Source organism: Rhinopithecus bieti, unplaced genomic scaffold, assembly GCF_001698545.2.
Source record: "Rhinopithecus bieti isolate Rb0 unplaced genomic scaffold, ASM169854v2 scaffold_9876, whole genome shotgun sequence".
NCBI classification, from domain to species: Eukaryota; Metazoa; Chordata; class Mammalia; order Primates; family Cercopithecidae; genus Rhinopithecus; species Rhinopithecus bieti.
In genome coordinates, this window is record NW_016806295.1 from 24,722 (window position 1) to 45,025 (window position 20,304).

Sequence of the window (20,304 nt, forward strand, 5' to 3'; positions counted from 1 at the left end):
CCATGTACTGGGTACAAAATTGTACTGTATTAGGAAAGGGAAATACGAGCCTTCGGTTCAAGTTGCTGACATTTTAGACCAAAATAAGCAAATCAGCCAGATGGTTTCTTTGGGGCAGAGTTTGTTGTGGGGAGCAGTGAGTGGGGATGAAACGAAGTGAGCAGGAAGTGTGTTAGGGTGATTGTTAGGATGGGGCCCGATGGGGTGGGATGGGGAAAGTTGCGGGAAAGGCATAAAAGCTCAGTGGAGGAGTTTGGATGTGAACGGTTAGTGGTGGGACACAGGACCTCTGCAGAGCAGCATTTCCCACACATCAGTGTCAGCAGGGTCACCTGGGGACTTGATACTGAGTCCCCACCCAACTTGGAAAATGTGCAGATTCCATAAAGTCGTATGTCTGACAGGCATGCCAAGTGACTGCTGCGGGTGAGCCTTGACTTACCTTCAAATGAGCAACAAAACCAGGATTCTAGTGGCTCACTGTGGCACTCAGTCAAGTGCAAGTCCCACCCATGCTCCAGCCCTGTGGGGCCTGGCTCTGGCTGTCCCTCTCGCTCTCTGCCACGGGCACCCAGCGCTCAGTGTTCTTCACCAGCATGAGCGCATTCCTGTGTCAGAGCCTTGCACTTTCCCCTCCACCCAGGTCAGTTTCTACCATGTGGCCACATGGCAGAGTCCTCCTTTCCTTCACCTCTGCATGGTGTCGCCTCGTCCGAGGTTTGCCTGACCGTACAATGTGAAATACAGCCAGCCTCCTGGCAGCTTCGGTTTGCCTCCCCAAGTTGTGTTTTTCTTTAGAGCGGTTATTACCACCTGATAAATATGCCTATTCATTTAATGATTATGCTGGGACGCTAGCTCCTGTGGATGGGATTTCTTTCACTGTAGCATACCTGGGATCTTAGAACATTACCAGGCACACAGTATACACCCAATAAATATTTGCTGAATGGACGAAGAAGGCACTGCCCTAAACTGTGAAGCCTTGAAGGCAAAGACCAGTGAAGTCTGACTGAGCCGAATTCCTAGGCCAAGGTTGGTGTCGGGGACCACAATAGCCAAACAGGCTCACGAATGCCGAGTGAGCAACAGAGGCTTCTGTGGGAAGAAGAGGGCTGATGCTCAGTTTCTCTGACCTGGTTTGAGAGGTCCCATTTTGTAGGGGTTTTGTGAAGAGAAAGGCAGGGAGTATATATTCCAAGCAAGTGTTGAGATGCCCAAACCATAATGACTATCCATGTGTGTCTTTATTTTAGTCACATTTTCCTTTAGATTTTAGTGAGAAATTCTATTATTCGATAACCCTTTTAAAGAGATATGATAGCATTATTAATATGTTAATAATTCCACATTTAATGATTGGTTTGGCCAACTAATTAAAATTTTCTTAGTAGAATTTCATTCTATTTTCATCTAACTAAGGGAAATTAAGCTAGAAAATAGTAAAATTTTAAAAAACTTTTTTTTTTAACCATTTCAGAATCTGAGTTGCAAGAACTCTCTGAAGTGCTTGAACTCCTTTCTGCTCCTGAGCTAAAATCCCTGGCCAAGACCTTCCATTTGGTGAATCCCAATGGACAGAAACAGCAGCTGGTGGACGCCTTTCTCAAATTGGCCAAACAGCGTTCAGTCTGCACTTGGGGCAAGAATAAGCCTGGAATTGGTGCCGTGATTTTAAAAAGGTTTTGTTGGCTATCGTTACAGTAAAACCATTTAAAATGTTGATAGCACATACTAACTTACGGTAGATTGTATACTTGATTTAACTGTAATTGCATGTTTCAGTTGCAATTAGATTGAGAAGGCTGGAAAAGTCTTAATTGCAACTTTTGACTGGATTCTTTGTGGGTTATTATTCAAAATTTTTGTCATAACACTGTGTTAATTTCCATGACCAAGAAAAATCGGAAGGCAATGGGGCCTTTGGTAAATTCTATTATTTTATTTTCCGAGAAAATACAGTTTTAAGTGATTCTTACAGGATTTTAGGCTAAACTATTAAGTCAAATTTTATTTTAGTAAAGTTTTGTTTACTAAACAAAGTATAATCAGGGAGTCTTAATGTGCAAGTTTTCATGAGTGTAAACATAACAGTTTACCAAACACTGTGAGTGGCTTCTTTTGTCCTTGAGAAGCCCTTGACCTGTTTCAGTTGAAAATTACAAAAACTTTTAGAATTGATTTATTTTGCCCTAGTTATTTGTATAATCAAACTATAGCAACTTTAGTCTGGGAATTCACTACTCTGGAGTCATTGAGGATGAAATGAGAGGATGCTTTTGAAAAACACTTTAAAATGATGTTGTTATTTATTTTCTATATTTATTTTGTATATTTCAGTTGTTACGAGCCCATCCTTGTTGGGAAGGTGCTATAAATACTAATCTTTAATGAAACATAGGTATAATAAGGCAGACATTATTAAGAAAAACGTTAAGACCAACACTTCAAAAAAGCTTGTATTACAGATTTTTGAAACGTACTTTAATAAATCACATATTTGTAATTAATTGACTTGAGAAGTATAGAATCCTCATCTGTGTGGTATGTTAAATGTCTTCTAAGTCCTTTCTTTAATTGTATTTCTTAAGTATTTGATGTTAACCTTATATGTAATATTTTATAGGCAAGTAAACATTAAAATTAGTAGCTCTCTGGCTGGGCACAGTGGCTCACACCTGTAATCCCAGCACTTTGGGAGGCCGAGGCAGGTGAATCACAAGGTCAGGAGTTCAAGACCAGCCTGGCCAATATGGTGAAACCCTGTCTCTATTAAAAATACAAAAATGAGCCTGGCTTGGTGGCACATGGCTGTAATCCCAGCTACCTGGGGGCCTGAGGCAGGAGACTTGCCTGACCTGGGAGGTAGAGGTTGCAGTGAGCTGAGATCGCGCCACTGCACTCCAGCCTGGGTGACAGAGCGAGACTCCATCTTAAAAAAAAAAAAAAAAATTAGCAACCCTTTCTTGGTATATACACTTAGCACAGAACAGCTAAAATAAATAAGATGAATGTATTTTATCACTGACTTTGGACTTGTAGGAAAATAGAATCCTCAAGGCTGTTTTAGTTCTAGTAAAAACCACTGTCCTTTAAGGTTGTCCTTTATTTTTTCATTCTGATGTAAAGCCCAGCAGTGGAATTTCAGAGTCCCTGCCAGCCCCACGCCAGGGCAGTTGCCTGGTGCTCTTACTCTGCTGTTATAATAAAGACAGAAAAAGGCACATTATTACAGAAAAAGGCACATTATTTATGCTTTTTTAATCCTTGCAGGAGTCACTGCTTAGTTTCCTGCGTTTAATGCTTCCATTTCCAGGCTGGAGGCTGTGTCCACTGGGGGCATCCCTGGGACTCTGCGTGGAGGTAGATGAAATGGGTACTTTGGGGCAGTCTGTAGATGAGTGGCTCTCAGTTCAGTGGTGGTATAATAGGAATCCCGCCTCTTCCCCTTCAACTCCGTGATGGTGGCACTCATCTCTCCCACACCCTCAGGGATGCAGTGCTGCTTTTGATTTAGTAGCTTCTGCACCAGGAGGGTGTGACATCTTTCATTAGGCCAGTGGTTCTCAATGGGGGCATCTGGCATCATCTGGAGACATTTTTGGTTGTCAGTACTGGAGGTGATGAAGCTAATGGCATCTAGTGAATAGAGGCCACAGACAGGACACTGCAAAGCATCTTATAATTTACAGGACAGCCCCTGACAACAAAGAATTATCTAGCCTAAATGTCAATAGTGCTGAAGCTAAAAAACCCTGCTATTGATGGTGTCTAAGCTGCTAGAGTCGGAGGGCCCACATGGTCCTGGATTTAATTTAGACCTCCAAGGCCACCTTGCAGACATCCAGAATGGAACTGAATTCACTCCAGTGTTATCCTAGAATAGAGATGCTGCTGGACCATTCTGTACACTAGAGCAGGGGTCTGCAGCCCCAGGCCAGGGACAGATAATTGTCCATTGCCTGTTAGGAGCTGGGCCACACAGCAGAAGGTGAGCAGTGTGCCAGACAGCATGACCACCTGAGCTTTGCCTCCTGTCAGGAATGTGAACCCTATTGTGAACTGTGCATGTGAGGGATCTAGGTTGCGCATTCCTTATGAGAATCTATTGCCTGATGATCTGAAGTGGAACAGTTTCATCCCGAAATACCTCCCCCAGCCCCAGTCCATGGAAAAATTCTCTTCCATGAAACCACTCCTTGGTGCCAAAAGCGTTGTTGACTGCTGCACTAGAGAACAGCACCAAACTGTGGGGTATACATTTACACCACATCTTGGTACACAAAATCTGATGTTTTACCCAGAGCCTTTGATAATGACATTTTAAAGAAATACCATTATTTAATCTAAATCATCACTTGAATAAAAACTTGAGAATTGCTTCATGTTGACTAGGTAATACTTTTCTGAAAGATTTCCTAGTATGTGAAGCACTCATGACCAGGGTAAACCCCATCCTACTGTGTGGCCGAGGAAGGAAGCACTTGTATGGAGCCAAACCATGTGTGGAACCATTTGGAGATGTACATTCATTTACTCCTGTGTATCCCTGGGTGAGCTCTCAGTCCCAGAGCAGTTAAGTAATGCTCCAGTGTTTAAAATAGTGAATGTCATTTGTCTTTATTTTAGATGAAAATAATTTGTAAAATCTGACATCCAAATGCTTAAAAAGCTAAAAGTTGTTTCTACATTGTACATTTTTCAGAGCCAAAGCCTTGGCTGGACAGTCAATACGAATCTGTAAAGGCCCCAGGGCTGTGTTTTCCCGAATCTTGCTACTGTTTTCGTTGACCGACTCCATGGAAGATGAAGACGCCGCATGTGGAGGTCAGGGACAGCTTTCAATGGTCCTGTTGGTCAACCTTGGCCGAATGGAGTTTCCTACTTACACCATCAATCGGAAAACCCAAATCTTCCAAGACAGAGATGATCTTATCAGGTACGATGATGTTAGCTCACTATAATATCTATCTGTGTATTTCACAATATAGTAAAAGGTTTTATTATTTTTTCCAGCCAAAATAGAAACATTAAGTCCATAGCCAAAACAGTTTTTAATCATTTTTTGCCCCACTTGTATACATTTCTATGACTATAGGGAAAATGTAGAAGTGTGCTGAGATTATGGTTGCCAAAACCCAAGGAATTTTGAATTAGAGCTACAAAAACTTTCTCTGGTTTATGTTTCCAAGTACCTTTGGAAGGGAGTATTTTTTGTTTGTTTGTTTGTTTTAATTTAAGACAGGATTTCGCCCAGGCTGGAGTGCGGTGGCATGATCACGGCTCACTGTAGCCTCAACCTCCTGGGCCCAAGTGGTCCTCCTACCTCAGCCTCCCAAGTAGCTGGGACCACAGGCACATGCCAGCACACTCAGCTAATTTTTGTATTTTTTTGGTAGAGATGGGGTTTCACCATGTTGCCCAGGCTGGTCTCAAATTCCTGGACTCAAGCAGTCCGCCCACCTTGGCCTCCCAAAGTGCTGGGATTATAGATATGAGCCACCGCCCTCGGCCTGTATTTTTTGACACAGACATTTTAACAGACTTGGCTTATGAATATGTTGTTGGTATAACCAAGACTGAAGATGAATGTTTTCTTATTAATAACACTTTAGGTAAAGCTATTAATGACTTGTATACTGTATATCATACATATGATAATTAGATATACAGATGATAAATTAGAAATTTTCACTAATTTATATTGGCACATGGATTTGGTGAAACTTTGGTTTGTCCAATAAAAATAGTTTCTGAACTAAAAGGAATACCATGTGATCCACCAATCCCACTACTGGGTATATACCCAAAGGAAAAGAAATCGGTATATTGAAGAAATATCTGTATTCCTATGTTTATTGCAGTCTGTTCACAATAGCCAAGATGTGGAATCAACCTAAGTGTCCATCAGTGGATGAATGGATTAAAACAATGTGGTACATATACACAATGGAGTACCACTGAGCCATAAAAAAGAATGAAATTCTCTCATGGTGGCAACATGGATGAGCTTAGAGGACATTATGTTATGTGAAATAAGCCAGGCACAGAAAGACAAATACTGCATGTTCTCACTCATATGTGGGAGGTAAAAAAGTGGATCTTACAGAAGTAGAGAGTAGAACAGTGGTTACCAGAGGCTGGGAAGGATAGAGGGGAGGGGGACAGGGAAAGGTTGGTTAACAAAGTGCAGCTAGATAGAGGGAATAAGTTCTGTTGTTCTATAGCAGCGTAGGATGACTATAACAACAGTTTATTATATATTTTTAAATAGAAGAATGGATTTAGAATATTCCCAACACAAAGAAATGATAAATGTTTGAGGCAATGGCTGGTATGGCAACACATGCCTATATTTCTAGCCACTTGGGAGGCTGGGCAGGAGGGTCACTTGAGTCCAGAAATTCAGGACTAGCCTAGGCAACATAATGAGACTCCATCTCTAAAACATTTTTAGAAAAGTTTGAGGTGCTGGATATGCTAATTACCCTAATTTGATCATTATACATTGCATATATGCATTGAAGTATCATACTGTGCCACAGAAATATGTGCAATTTTATGTTAATTAAGAATAATAATAGATGCCAAATAATGGGATTACAGTATTAAAAAGCAGGTTTTGAAAAGAAACAATAGTGTAGGTCTTACAGAAAAAAAATCTGGATTTCCTTAAAAAAAGACCTTTGATAAAAACAATTAATTTGGATTTCCTAAAATGTCACTTTTGATTCTTGATTTGGATTTCTGACTCAAATTTAACCAAAATTGATTCTGATATTTGCTTTTAGGAAAGTCCTTGAAGTGTTTCTAGGAAAGCCATGTGCTTTAAGAAGTAAGTTACTGAAATTTTTGGATCACAGCAGCGTCGGTATAATCTGATTTTGCCCATTTTACCTTAGCTGTCAGGAAGCTCAGTATCTTATTTGTGTTCAATTGGAATAACTTTTTTAGTTAAAATCTATAATAAGACTATTTCTTCTTACCCTGTTTTCAGTTGTCTCATATCTTCTTTACCTTTTTTGTTTTTATTGGCTTTATGTTTTTCTGGCTTGTGAGAATGTATACTCTGAAGCCAAGTTCCAGTTTCTATACCAATGAACTGTGAACTCACCCCGTGCCTCAGTTTCCTCATCTGTCAAATGGGGAGAATAATAGTATATTTTTATAGACATGGGTGGGGTGAATGGGAAGTGCTTAGAGCCTGGCCTATGAGGAATGCCTACTACATGTTCATTATTATTTTAATTGTCATTATCAATGTTATACCCAAGTTCTATGACAAAACCATGGTTGACAAGTTCAAAAGGCATCTCATATTCTTTCTAGAAAGTAAGTGTGCTGTAAATAATAAAAATAATGAAAACTCCCTTGGTTAAGCAGAGGACCTTAACATGTGAATGAAACTGGATTTAATTGACTTTTGGAAAGGTAATAGTATACGATATCTGGTAATGTGATACCTGGCCAGGAAACCCTTGTTGTCTCCCTCTGTACTTGAGATAATTTATCCTTTTAGAATTTTTCTCATTCATTCAGTACAGATGAGTGTTGAGTACCTATTATGTGACTTGGTTAGGGGTTGTAGCAGTGAACAAGAGAGGGCCTCAGCTGTCATGGGGCTATGTTTCCCTGGGGAGATAGAAAATAAACAGTATTTCAAGTGTGTGAGAAGTGCTGTGATAATTGAGAGGCAGGCTGGAGAAGTTCTTTATGGACAGAGTGGCCCTGGAGAGGTGACATTTGAAGTGGGACTTGAGGATGAGAATGAGGTAGCCGTGTCAGGGTCTGGGTGCCTGCGTCCCGGCCGCGAGATAGTGTGTGCACAGGTCCGGAGGCAGGAAAGAGCTTGTGAGTTGGAGGAACTCAGGAGACCCCTGGCTAAGATGTGGGGGTGGCCAGGACTGGGTTGGTGGCAGCGGCAGTGGAGAGAAGTGAATGTGTGTGAGGCAGTTTGGAAGCAGAAAAGACAAGACTTGATTCTGATGTGGGCGAGAAGGAGAGGAGTGGATCAAGGATGGCTCTGATGTTTTGCCTTGGGTGGAGCGCCATCCAGTGAGGGGGACTGGTGCTGGAGGCGTCAGTCTGTGGTGTGCTTTTCAGCCGTTTGGTTGACGCTGTCGTGTGTGGCATTGGACTTGCCGTCAGGAGCTCAGGGAATGGGTCCGGCCTGGAAAAAGTCAACATTTTGAGAGTCACTGGAATATGGACAGTGTTTGAAGCCATGGAACTGAATGAGCAGCATATTATAAAAGAATTAGATCTAAGAATTTGTGAGCAAAATTGGACATTTGGAGGCAGTTTCTTTACTCTTACTTTACAGTGTTTGTACATACTGATATTATGTGCTTTAGGCTTTTCTTTTAGATATGAGACCAAAATACAATGAACATGTACTCAAAGTGTTAACAGAATTTGCTCGTCAAATGTCTTTGTGTTTTGGTAGCTAAAGGAGCAATGAAAAATTGTCTTTCTTAAGCTAAGTTGTAACATTTCAGCATTGCTATCTCCTAAAGAGCATCCCTTAGTTATTTTGAAATATTCCAGGTAATCCTTTTAGCTTGGGCAGCATCCCTCTGGCTGGCTCTGATTGTAAATGATTAAATTATCAGATCTACATCTGACTGTAATTCTGACGTCGCTTACATGTTTGCTGTCACATTGTTGAATGAGTGAATAGATGAGCGCCAAAATCAGGAAGGATGAGCTGATCCATATCACATTTCTAGAATGGAACATGTTATGTAATGATACAGCATAAATATTTTTATCTTTCCAGTTGGGCTTTCTGTATCAGTTCTGGGCCACTCTAGTGATGTAGTTAAGATAAATTATTACTAGAATAAAATTTAAGTGGCCCTCATATTTTAAAAAACACACTTCTGCCTTTCAGAGTGAGATCTAGTGGCTAGGATGTGGTTATTCTATGGGAATGCTTATTCTTATTTGGAACTTGGATGGCATTTTCCTCCAGATATGCAGCAGCCACGCACATGCTGAGTGACATTTCTTCCGCTATGGCCAATGGGAACTGGGAAGAAGCTAAGGAGCTCGCTCAGTGTGCAAAAAGGGATTGGAACAGACTGAAAAACCACCCATCTCTGAGGTGAGAATTTTTCTAGGTGCCTGCCAAAATTTATACATTGACCAGGTTGTTCCAAACACTTACAGTAGTTTTCATCATGGAGAATATACTCCTTTTGCTCTGTGGTTAAACCAGCTGTGAAATTGAATTTTGTACCCGCTTTGCCTAGAGTGAAAGTGCTGTGTGCCATAGAAGGAAATGTCTGAAGGTTTAAAGTGAATTTGATATAACTCAGATCCCTGGGCAACACACATGCCAACCCCATACTTGGCTTGTCGCATGCCATCTGTAGGGTTGTTGGCCTCCCTGAGTACTGGTGAGCTGAACTGAAACGTGAGGGAAGCCAGCAGCAGGACGAATGTGGGAAGCATGGTAGGTGTGTTCTTCTGAAGGACATTCAAGTAGGTGTTACAAACTCTGCAAAAGACAGCTCAAGCAAACTTCGGAGTTCCAGGTACACAGCACATGATCTTTTATTTTGTTTGAAAATGGTAAACATCTTCAATATTTGTTAAGACATTTTTTCCTTTGTTGTTACATAGTGATGAGAAAAATTAGTATTTTAAGATGCCACTTTCAAAAAATCATTTAGGATATACAGTTGACCCTTGAATAACACAGGGGTTAGGGTACCGACTCCTCAGACAGTCAAGAATCTGTATGTAACATTTGACTTCCGCATTACTTAATTAATAGCTTACTGTTGACTGGAAGCCCTACCGATTACATAGTCAATTATATGGATAGTCAGTCATTGGATATGTTATATGTATTATATGCTATATTCTTATAATAAAGTAAGCTAGGGAAAAGAATATGTTATTAAAAAAATTATAAGGGGGCCAGCACGGTGGCTCACACCTATAATCCCAGGACTCTGGGAGACTGAGGCGGGTGGATCACCTGAGGTCAGGAGTTCGAGACCAGCCTGACCAACATAGAGAAACCTCATCTCTACTAAAAATACAAAATTAGCCGGGCCTGGTGGCACCTGCCTGTAATCCCAGCTACTCAGGAGGCTGAGGCAGGAGAATTGCTTGAACCCAGGAGGCAGAGGTTGTGGTGAGATCATGCCCTTACACTCCAGTCTGGGCAACAAGCAAAACTGTCTCAAAAGAATAAATAAATAAATAAATAAATAAATAAATAAATAAGGGTCTGGACATGGTGGCTCATGCCTATAATCCCAGCACTTTGGGAGGCCGAGGTAGGTCAGGAGTTCGAGACTAGCCTGGCCAACATGGTGAAACCTTGTCTCTACTAAAAATACAAAAATTAGCTGGGTGTGGTGGCAGGTGCCTGTAATCCCAGCTACTCAGAAGGCTCAGGCAGGAGAATCACATGAACTTGGGAGACAGAGGTTGCATGAGCCGAGATTGCGCCACTGCACTTCAGCCTGGGTGACAGAGCGAGACTCCATCTCAAAAAAAAAAAAAAAAATCATAAGGAAGAGAAAACATATTCACTGTTCATTAAGTGGAAGTGGATCATCATGAAGGCCTTCATCCTTGTTGTCTTTACAATGAGTAGGCTGCAGAGGAGGAGGAAGAGGAGGGGTTGGTCTTGCTGCCTCAAGGGTGGCAGGGGCAGAAGAAAATCCACATATAAGTGGAGCCATGCAGTTTAAACCCATGTTGTCCAGGGGTCAACTGTATATTTATAAAGAAATAATATTGACTTAAAAATCACAGGAAGTTAGATTACTACAAACAGAGGTTGATAAACTTCTGTGAAAGGTCACATAGTGAATATTTTAGGCTTTGCAGGCCGTATGGTCTCTGTGGCACCAAATTTACTCTGCTGTTGTAGTGCAAAAGCAGCCACAAGAAGTATGTATGCAAATGAATGAGCCTAGCTGTGTTCCAGTTAACTTCATTTGTGGACATTGGAATTTGGGTTTCCATATAATTTTCGTCTACCAAAGTGTATTATTCTCTTGGATTTATTTTAACAATTTAAAAACGTAAAAACCATTCTTAGTTTGCAGGACCTAGAAAATCAGGTGGCAGGCCCTGGGTCTGGCTGTGGGCCAGAGTTTGCTGACCCTGGTTTAGAATGACTAGTTCTCATCTTACTCCACTGTCTGAGTGACCTAGGACGTGGCAGCTGGCTGTGAGAATGTAGGTTTGTGGTGTAGAAAATTGTACACAACTGAAAGTTATTTAGAATGTATCTTTTTAAAAGATAGGAATTCAGTCTTTGTCACTTCTTACTATTGTCTTATAACAAATCAACCAAATTATTAAACTACTGGTATATGTCTTCATTTTAGATGCCACGAAGATTTGCCACTCTTTCTGCGGTGTTTTACTGTTGGATGGATTTATACAAGGATTTTGTCTCTGTTTGTGGAAATACTGCAGAGACTTCACATGTATGAGGTTAGAGCACAGGTCCCTGTCCCCCTCCCATCCCCCGCGCCCCATTACTGATTTGACGGCGTTAAGCACATAAGGGACAGCTGTCAGGATCAGCATTTTCTGCTTATCTGGTTAACACACGGTAATATAAGGGAGGCATGTTTGTTTTGTTTTGTCTTTTTGAGACAGGGTCTCACTCTTCACCTAGGCTGGGGTGCAGTGGCACGGTTCAGCTTACTGCAGCCTCTACCTCCCAGGCTCAAGTCATCCTCCTGCCTCAGCCTCCTGAGCAGCTGGGACTACAGGCGTGCACCACCATGCCTACCTTATTTTTGTATTTTTAGTAGAGGTGAGGTTTCACCATGTTGCTCAGGCTGATCTCGAACTCTTGGGCTCAAGTGATTTGCCCACCTTGACCTCTGATGCTTTGAAGTGGGATTGCAGGTGTGAGCCACTGTGCCTGGCAAACGAGGGCATATTTAATGTAGGCAGCCTGCTGTCTCTTGGATTAGTGTAGAGAAGAAGGTGAAGACGGACAGCTGTTCTGTTTGCCTGTGTGTTGATGAATCTGCGTCCCAGGACGGCCTGGGGGTGGCGGCCAGCATCCTGGAGGGTGCTCCACAGGTCTGCAGCCTGAGCCTGAGTCTCTTTCAGGACTCCGTGTGAGACTTGGGAGGTCCCCAGAAACCTCTGAGGGAGAAATCTCCCGTTTCCTTACTCTTCCCTGTCAGCTCTCATGGATTGTCTGGAGATAATTTATAATCACAAATCAGAAATTTGTCATATCCTTATACTAAACTTTGTGAAATTGCTAGATTTCACTTATGTTGTGTTTGATATTTCTATATTGAAAATGTTATCTCCAGACCAGATATGGTCAAAAATATATGTATGAAAAGAAAATGGGATCTTACAAAGAGGATGTGCGAAGCTGGGTTCTTGGCGTGTGGTCTGTGCATCCCGGGGGATCGATGGGTGGGCTTTGGGGAAATCTGTGAATCTCAAACTTGCATGTGTATGGGGTTTATGCATTTTTTTGGGGTAAATCATTCCATATTGCAAAGACATCCATGAGCCACAGAAGATTAACAAACAGAATGACCGAACAGTCTGTACATAATCTAAGACCAGAGAGTCTCCCTGTTGAGGTGAAGTGTTTGTATGAGGACACCCCTAATTCCTTTCCTGCCCACCCCAAATCCCTCTTGCAGTTGGTCCTGTGACCTGCTGTGTTCCCAGAAGTATATGGGTTTGCCAACTGTGACCAGTGCTCAGCTGCCTGGAGCTTGACTCTGTGTGACTCTGCACTGGTTGACTGGTTTGCAGAGAACATTCTGCAGCAGTCACAGATATCTGTACCCCAGTGCCAGCCGGCGGGGACCCGGTGAAAAGTAAGGATGCCTCAGGGAACTCACACCCACTCCAGAAGGCACCTCAAAGTCCCTGTCCTGTCAGTTCCGGGTCCTTGGCCTCATTGTAGAATGGAAAGATACGCATTATCAATAGGCTTTACCAATCCTATGGGCTTGTAAATGTCATTACAGCTGGATTTTTTTGTGAATCTAACGAGCTTTCTTTGTTATTGTTGCAATAGGAAGCCGTCAGAGAACTTGAAAGCCTTTTGTCTCAGAGAATTTACTGTCCTGACAGCAGAGGCCGATGGTGGGATCGACTGGCCCTGAACTTACACCAGCACTTGAAGCGCCTGGAACCGGTACTCAGTAATGAAACACACCTGAAACGCCTTTTCATTTTGGAATCAGCTTTTAAAATATGGCAAACTTAAATGCCTTAAAATCTTACAACGTGTATTTCTTTTGTTAACATTCTTCTTTTGTCTGTGTTCTTCCAACCCCAAAATACCAGGGATGCCAGCACAGCATGAGCATAGAGCCTTCAGCCTGGGTGACAGAAGCTTTTGTCTTCTCTTCGCTGATTGGCGAGATGGGCTGGCTGTGGACTCTGTGCTGGGATTTAGGAATCAGGATCTAGGAATTAAGGGAGACGGAGAGTCAGACGACTCGCCGTCAGCAAGTGCCTTCAAGGAAGGTGTTTGTTTTGAAAATGGTGACTTTGTTCATTTGTGGCACAGGGTCTCCAGGTAGAAAGATTGGCGAGAAATGGTTCCTTTCCTTGTCTTACTGCAGGTCCTTTTTGCGTGACTCTGTACTTCTGTGAGGTGTTTGGCTCTGCCATTGGGAAGTGCTGTTTGACCTTGAGCAGGCACCAGTGCTCCCCGTGGTGGCGACCTTGGGGGCACTTGGAAGCGCAGGGATTCTGTGGCCACTGCAGCCAGGCAGGGTGAGGCCGCAGAGCCTGTGCCTCTGGGCCAGGCAGCAACAGTGGTTCCTTGTGTGGCCGCCAGCCGGCCCCACCCTGTCTCTCTTCCAGGCTTGCATTCGAGTTGAATGGAGGGGACTGTGCCTCTGGGAGCTTTTGATTTTTTCAGTGGCCCATTAAGTGAATCGGGGTGATGTAGGGGTGGAAAAAAATGACCACGGGATAGGAAATATGACATCTTGTTTTTATTGCCGTAAACTGAAAAAGTGCCTTGTTACCTAACGTATCAGGGAAAGAGCCAGTAAAGCGATTTCCTCTCGTGGAGGAGGGCGTGGGGCCTCCTTACCACTCGGTGTTTACTGAGGCTGAAATAGCAAGAGAAAGCATCTGGTAGCCCAGAACCAAATACAGAAGGAGAAAGCTTGTGTTTGTCACCTTTCTTTCAATGAAATAAAAGTTCAGGAGAGTACAGATTTCCCCTCCGTTCACAGTTCTGCTAGGGGGTAGACAAGCCACTGAGCTTATTTTTGAGATTTGAGCTAAGCCTGGTTCCTCCTAACCTGTTCGCAGAGGTCTTACTGGTCACACTCACAGCTCTTGTTATTTCATTAGTGTTCTTTCATCTTTACCTCAGTCTCCAAGGAAGGGATCTCCTCGCTGAGTGCTTGTTCCTGCAAAGTGCCCTGCAGCCAGCCCAGGCCTGGCCAGGGCAGAGGTGGAGCCTCTGGGCCCTCCCTCTCCGAGGCCAGGCTGCCGCTGCCCGGCACCGTCTTCTGCCAGCGAACAGGGTGCCCTTCAGAGCCTCATTCTCCCATCTTCATTCCTTTCAGCCACCCAACTCCGGATGGCCTGAGCCTTCACTCATTTTCAGTTTCTTGGTTTTTATGTTTTCTTTCACTTTTTGTTTCTATTGTAAAATAAATTCTAGCATCCCTAAAATTTGGCATTTTAGCTATTTTTAGGTGTACAGGTCAGTGGCATTCATGGTACTCAAAAGGTGTGAGCACTGCCTCTCCACTGATCACACCGAACGGAAGCACGGCAGCCGTTAGGCGACTACTCCCCGCTTTCCCTCCCCAGCCCTGGTGGTCTCTCTTCTACTTTTTGTGTCTGTGACTGTGCCGTTCATTTCATTCATTTCATTGAAGTGGAATCCTACGATATTTGTGGTTTTGCGTCTGGCGTATTTTGCTCAGCAGCATGTTTCTGAGCTTCACCCGCATCGTGCCACGTGTCAGGCCTCCGTTCCTTTTCCAGGCTGAACGCACTTCCGCTGTAGCATCTGATACCACATTTTCCTGGCCACTCATCGGTCGATGGACGCTGGGTTCCTTCCACCTTTTCAGCCATTTGTAAGAGTGCTGCATGAACCTCTTCAGACCCTGCTTTCAGTTCCTTTGAGAATACCTGAGCGTGGGATTGCTGGGTCCTGTGGTGATTCTGTGTTGAGCTTTTTGAGGAGTGGCTGAACTGTTTTTCACAGTGTTTACACCAGTTTCACATTCCCACCAGCAATGTGTGAGGGTTCCGGTTTCTCTGCCTCTTTGCCAACACTTACTTTCCATGTTTCTGATTATACCCATCCTAGTAAGTGTGAAGCGGTATCTCCTTGTGGCTTTCTGTATTTGTTTGCTGATTTGTCCGACTCTGAATCGCCTTGGGAAATACTTGTAACTCCTCCAAACCTTTGGCTCCTGTCCCTGTAAATAAGCAATCTGAAGCAGCTCCATGGTGCCTGACTGCGTATGAGATTCACCTGGAGCTTTGATGTGGCCACCCCCTCCACGCCTGGGCTCCTGCTCTGGAGGTTCTCATTGTGTGGATCTGGGGGGAGACACATGTTTTCCTGCAAAGCTGCCTAGGTGATGTCCTGAGAACCACTGAGCCAAGTTTTCCTGTAAAGTCAGGCATCCCTGAAGTTCACACGCTTTGTGAGGGGCGGCTGCTGGGATCCGCAGTCCACCTGGATGACAGCCCAGTCACGCTCCAGCACGTTGACTGTGAAGGCTCTGGTTGCCGGATGCATTGAAAGCATCAGAATAAGATCTAAGGAAACAGCCTAAATCTCTAGAGGTGCTGTTTGCTCATTTGCTAATCAGCAAAATTCAATAATAAACAGTGGGCTTTTCTGTCAAACTAAATGCATGGAAGCTGCCGTGGGGTTTTCTAGGAGCCTGATGTGTGGCCATGCTCTCTGCCAGACGATCAGGTGCATCACAGAAGGGCTGGCAGATCCGGAAGTCAGAACGGGACACCGCCTTTCACTCTATCAGCGAGCCGTGCGCCTGCGGGAGTCTCCGAGCTGTAAAAAGTTCAGGCACCTCTTCCAGCAGCTCCCAGAAATGGCTGTGCAAGATGTGAAACACGTGAGGAAAGAGCCTTTGGGTGCTTAGGCGTGTGGGCCTGGTTTTTCTGGAGCAGAAGCAACCTAAGAGCTGTTTTGAGTGTGTGTTTTCTGTTAGACTTGGAATCATCTAAAACTCGTTCTGGACGGCTATGTGGCCATTGCTCCCAGTCTCCCCATCGCCCTCCTCCCTGAGGAGACTTGGCTGCTTGGTGTCACACCCTGGGTTGAGTGACAGATCTCCTGAATGGGGCCTCTCAGCATCTGCCAGTTTCATTTACTTGTTGGGGCCTGTAGAGCAGTTCTGGTGGTTGAGGCTTTCCCAGGGCCGGCCAGCAAGCTGTCGCATCCCCGCAGGTGTGCGTGTGTGAGCCCCACGCTGTGTGCTCTGCTAAGTGACTGGCTTTGTGGTTAGGGAGGTCAGTCCTTGGGATGCTAGAGGCAGGTTTTCAGGGACTTTTGCTGACCTGAGGCTAACAGATGTTCTGCTGCTGCTGTTTCAGGTGACCATCACGGGCAGGCTGTGCCCGCAGCGTGGAATGGGCAAGTCTGTGTTTGTGATGGAGGCCGGGGAGGCCACTGACCCCACCACGGTCCTGTGCTCCGTGGAGGAGCTGGCACTGGCCCATTACAGACGCTGCGGCTTTGACCAGGGTAACTGAGCAGGCTTCCTCTCGTGGCACCCGGCCCTGGGTGGATGAGCAGCAGCACTGGATGGGCTGTCAGCAGTGGGCTGCTGTCCTCTCTGTGTCCTCTGTTCACAGTGGAAGATGCTGTGGGCTGGGGGATGTCTTCTTCCCATTCTTCCCCTTATCAATGATAAGGAGTAGGTCAGGGGTAGTTGTCCCACAGGGCCTGGCTCTGATCTTTTTTTCTTTTATAAAAACTTCTTGTTATGGAAGATACTGCACAAGCTTTTGTACAGAAGTCAGGGGGGCGGAGGGGCAGTGTGCTCAACCCCACGGCCCACCCAGTTCCATTCAGTCTTCCTTCTGTTGTCTCCTGCCCCTTCCCCTGGGATTTTAGAAGCTGGCCCCAGATACCCACTCAGGAGCCCTGCAGCCCATGCTAGTAGCTTTTGGGAACAGCCACTGAGCCTTCCGCCCTTTGCGTCTGCCAGGACTCTCCCTGTACCCAGGCTGTAGGGTTACCAGTGTTAAAAAACACTGATATTTTCAAATGTGTGAAAATCAGGACATGATTTCAGTATTCCCTGAGTGTTCAGAAGATTAACAAGTACTATAGAAAGATAACTACAAGATAGGAGTTTACAAAGCCCAGGTTCTTTCTCATGAGTGTTGAGATTCATCTACATAATATCTTTATTACTTACAGGGAAGGGTGATGCTATTGGGGAAGACTTGCAAATGCCAGTGAAGAGAGAGAGGTACAGTAGGCCTGAAACGGTTAGAAATAGAAGAATAGAATACCCGTTCAAGGCCCCAAGAGATGTGGAAACTGGACACTTGGTGGAGGAGGAAGCAGGCTGGGACGTGGGAGCGCTGAAATGCTTGCAGTTGAGCCATGAGCCTGAAAAACACACGATTCCTTTCCCAGAGTAGAAACTATTTTTCCCTGATTAAAATCAATGCAGTGAAACTGAGCTGAACTCTGGCTGCCAAGCTTTATGCCACAGGGAGTTTTGTGTCAGAGCGATCTCAACCTCTTCTGGGAGGTGATTTCTGAATTACTCAGAAGGACTGCATCAAAAATGATTTCACTTATAACACAAATGCACAGCAAGGACCACTTAGGAGTTAAGGAAGGAACCAGGCACGGTAGCTTACACTTGTACTCCCAGCACTTTGAGAGGCTGAGGCAGGAGGATCACTTGAACTCTGAAGATGGAGGTGGGAGGATCTCTTGACCTCAGGAGGTCAAGGCTGCAGTGAGCCAAGACTGCCACTCCACTCCAGCCTGGGTGACAGAGTGAGACCCTGTCTCAAAACAAAACAAACAAAAAGGAGTTCAGAAATGATCTGGCTTCTCTCTATTCCTGCCTGATCATCAGTGTATTCCACAGGACGGAAGGCTGACTGGAAATCAGGTCCCAGCTCCACTCCTGGCTGGGAAAGAGCATGAAGTGTTCTAGGAAGAAAAGTCCTCCTGGAAGACCTGGCAACAACCAGGAGTCCTGAGTGAACCGCTGTCCTTTGGAATCCCTGAGACGGGCCGCAGGGATTAGGAGCTAGAACTGAGGAAGACAGGACAGAGAGTAGCACAGCCTCGGAAGTGCGGGACAGAGGTGACCCCGGCAGGCATGACGGGCTGTGGCTGCCTGCTCTCTGCCCTCACAGTGCCCCGACCCTGCTCACTGTGGTCTGGTGCAGATGGGTTGGGGCCTGTACATGTCAAGGTGGGACCAGCCAGAGGAGCTTTGCTGCCAGTACTGGCATGTCAGGATGGGGCTCTGGTAGTCAGTACCTCCTCTGGCCAGTGGTCCTGTGGGGAGAGGCATCCATGCGGCCTCCTCCCTTGTCGGGTGTGCTCATGTGCAGAGAAGCATGGGCTTGGAGGGCAGCTGGATGAGCTGGGGCTTGCTCAGGGACACGAGTCTGTGTGCTGTGCCAAGGCTGAGCCCTTCATCCCACACCAGATCTTGTCTCTGACTCTGTGACCTCAGCACCTGACTTCTGTCTCTCAGGTCATCTCCCAGTCAGTCAAACATTTGTGTGACACGATGAGGGGGACTGAAGTGGGTGGTCTTTAAGGCTAGAGGTCTCTGTAAAAGCCTTGACTATTGGAAGCACTGGGCTAGGGCAGTGTAGTGCCCGGGGGACAAGGTACATCAGAGCAGCACCTGCTGAGGCCAAGAATGGAGGTGGCTGCTGTCGGCCTCCTGGGAGGTCCCCTCAGGGAAGCATTTCTTCAGGGGTGGCCAGGGACCTCCTGCGCCAGGGCCTGCATGGGGATTCAGTGCCAGCCCAGCCCTGCTGAGGCCCAGCCTTCGGAGCCTGAGGGGGGTATCTGCTTGTTTTTCTTTTAAACATGTTTCTTAGATTATTCACTCAAGTTTGAGAACCACTGCTTTGTGACTTGGAAATGTTCATTTGAATTTTTCTATGATTATTAAGATTTTTGCCTTTAAGGCTCTGTATATAAACAATGTACTGTATAAAATGAGCTGGGAATGGCATGAAAACAGGATTTGCTTCTGAATCTGAAATATTTCTATTATTTTCTTGAAATGGAGTGTGCAGTAGGTGATGGTGGTGTTTTGGAAGAAACAGATAAAACATTTTTTTTTCGTGTGTGTGACCTTAGGGATTCATGGTGAAGGGTCCACCTTCAGTACCCTGTGTGGCCTTCTCCTGTGGGACATCATCTTCATGGATGGGATTCCGGACGTCTTCAGAAACGCCTGTCAGGTACTCAGCGCTCATGCCCCACGAGGAGGTCCTTCTGCACACGTCCGTGGCTCACACCCCTGGGCACCGTGTGTCCACAGCCAGCAGAAACCAGCTCTGTTGCGGTCCTTGATAACTTATTTTTAAAATCTGATTAATAGAATTTAAGATGAACATATGTGAAGTTTTAAACTTTAGCCTCCACCTTACATTTAGACCTTTGGTATAAAGTACCGTCAGCGTCAGCCCTCCCAAGCACCTGCCGTGTCGCAGGCACTGTTGCAAGGATCTCACAGGCGTGGGCGCATCTGCCTGCTCAGAGGTCCACCCAGCTCAGCGAAAAGCTGTTTTTGCATATTATTACTAGTTTAATAAATTTTTATATCAATTAACTTTGACTTGGCTTTTGAGAGAGAGAATGTATCAGTTGGTTGGCCAGTTTCCAAGTTTTGTAGGCACTGACTAGTCCTCTGGTGAACACAGCTCTCTGCAGGCACAGTGTGACAGCTTGCTTTCCCTGTGACACAGGCGTTCCCCCTGGACTTGTGCACAGACAGCTTCTTCACAAGCAGACGCCCGGCCCTCGAGGCCAGGCTGCAGCTGATTCACGGTGCCCCCGCAGACAGCCTGCGGGCCTGGGTGGCAGCCACGTGGCAGGAGCAGGAAGGCAAAGTGGCTTCCCTTGTCAGCTGGGATCGCTTCACGTCTCTTCAGCAAGCTCAGGTAATGGTTCACCTGCATGGCAGGATTTGCTCAGAAAGTAACGCCGCCCCAGTGCTGTCTTTTCAGCAACTTTATCAAAACACACACACACGTGTGTATATGTAAATATGTGTATGTGTGTGCATATATATATATATATATATATATATATATATATATATATAT

At 45.0% G+C, this 20,304-nt stretch overlaps 1 protein-coding gene across 5 annotated transcripts in view; it reads left to right on the forward strand.

The window, feature by feature from the left end:
- Nucleotides 1-20,304, forward strand: part of FAN1 (FANCD2 and FANCI associated nuclease 1) — a 41,114-nt gene that overhangs the window by 6,125 nt on the left and 14,685 nt on the right. For all 5 annotated transcript variants that reach the window (XM_017875390.1, XM_017875391.1, XM_017875389.1 and 2 more), the window contains exons 4-12: nt 1,481-1,682; nt 4,706-4,939; nt 8,975-9,106; nt 11,358-11,466; nt 13,040-13,159; nt 15,927-16,091; nt 16,573-16,723; nt 19,334-19,437; nt 19,945-20,139. In XM_017875390.1, coding sequence (XP_017730879.1) covers nt 1,481-1,682; nt 4,706-4,939; nt 8,975-9,106; nt 11,358-11,466; nt 13,040-13,159; nt 15,927-16,091; nt 16,573-16,723; nt 19,334-19,437; nt 19,945-20,139 — 1,412 coding nt within the window. The remainder of the gene's footprint in view (nt 1-1,480; nt 1,683-4,705; nt 4,940-8,974; nt 9,107-11,357; nt 11,467-13,039; nt 13,160-15,926; nt 16,092-16,572; nt 16,724-19,333; nt 19,438-19,944; nt 20,140-20,304) is intronic.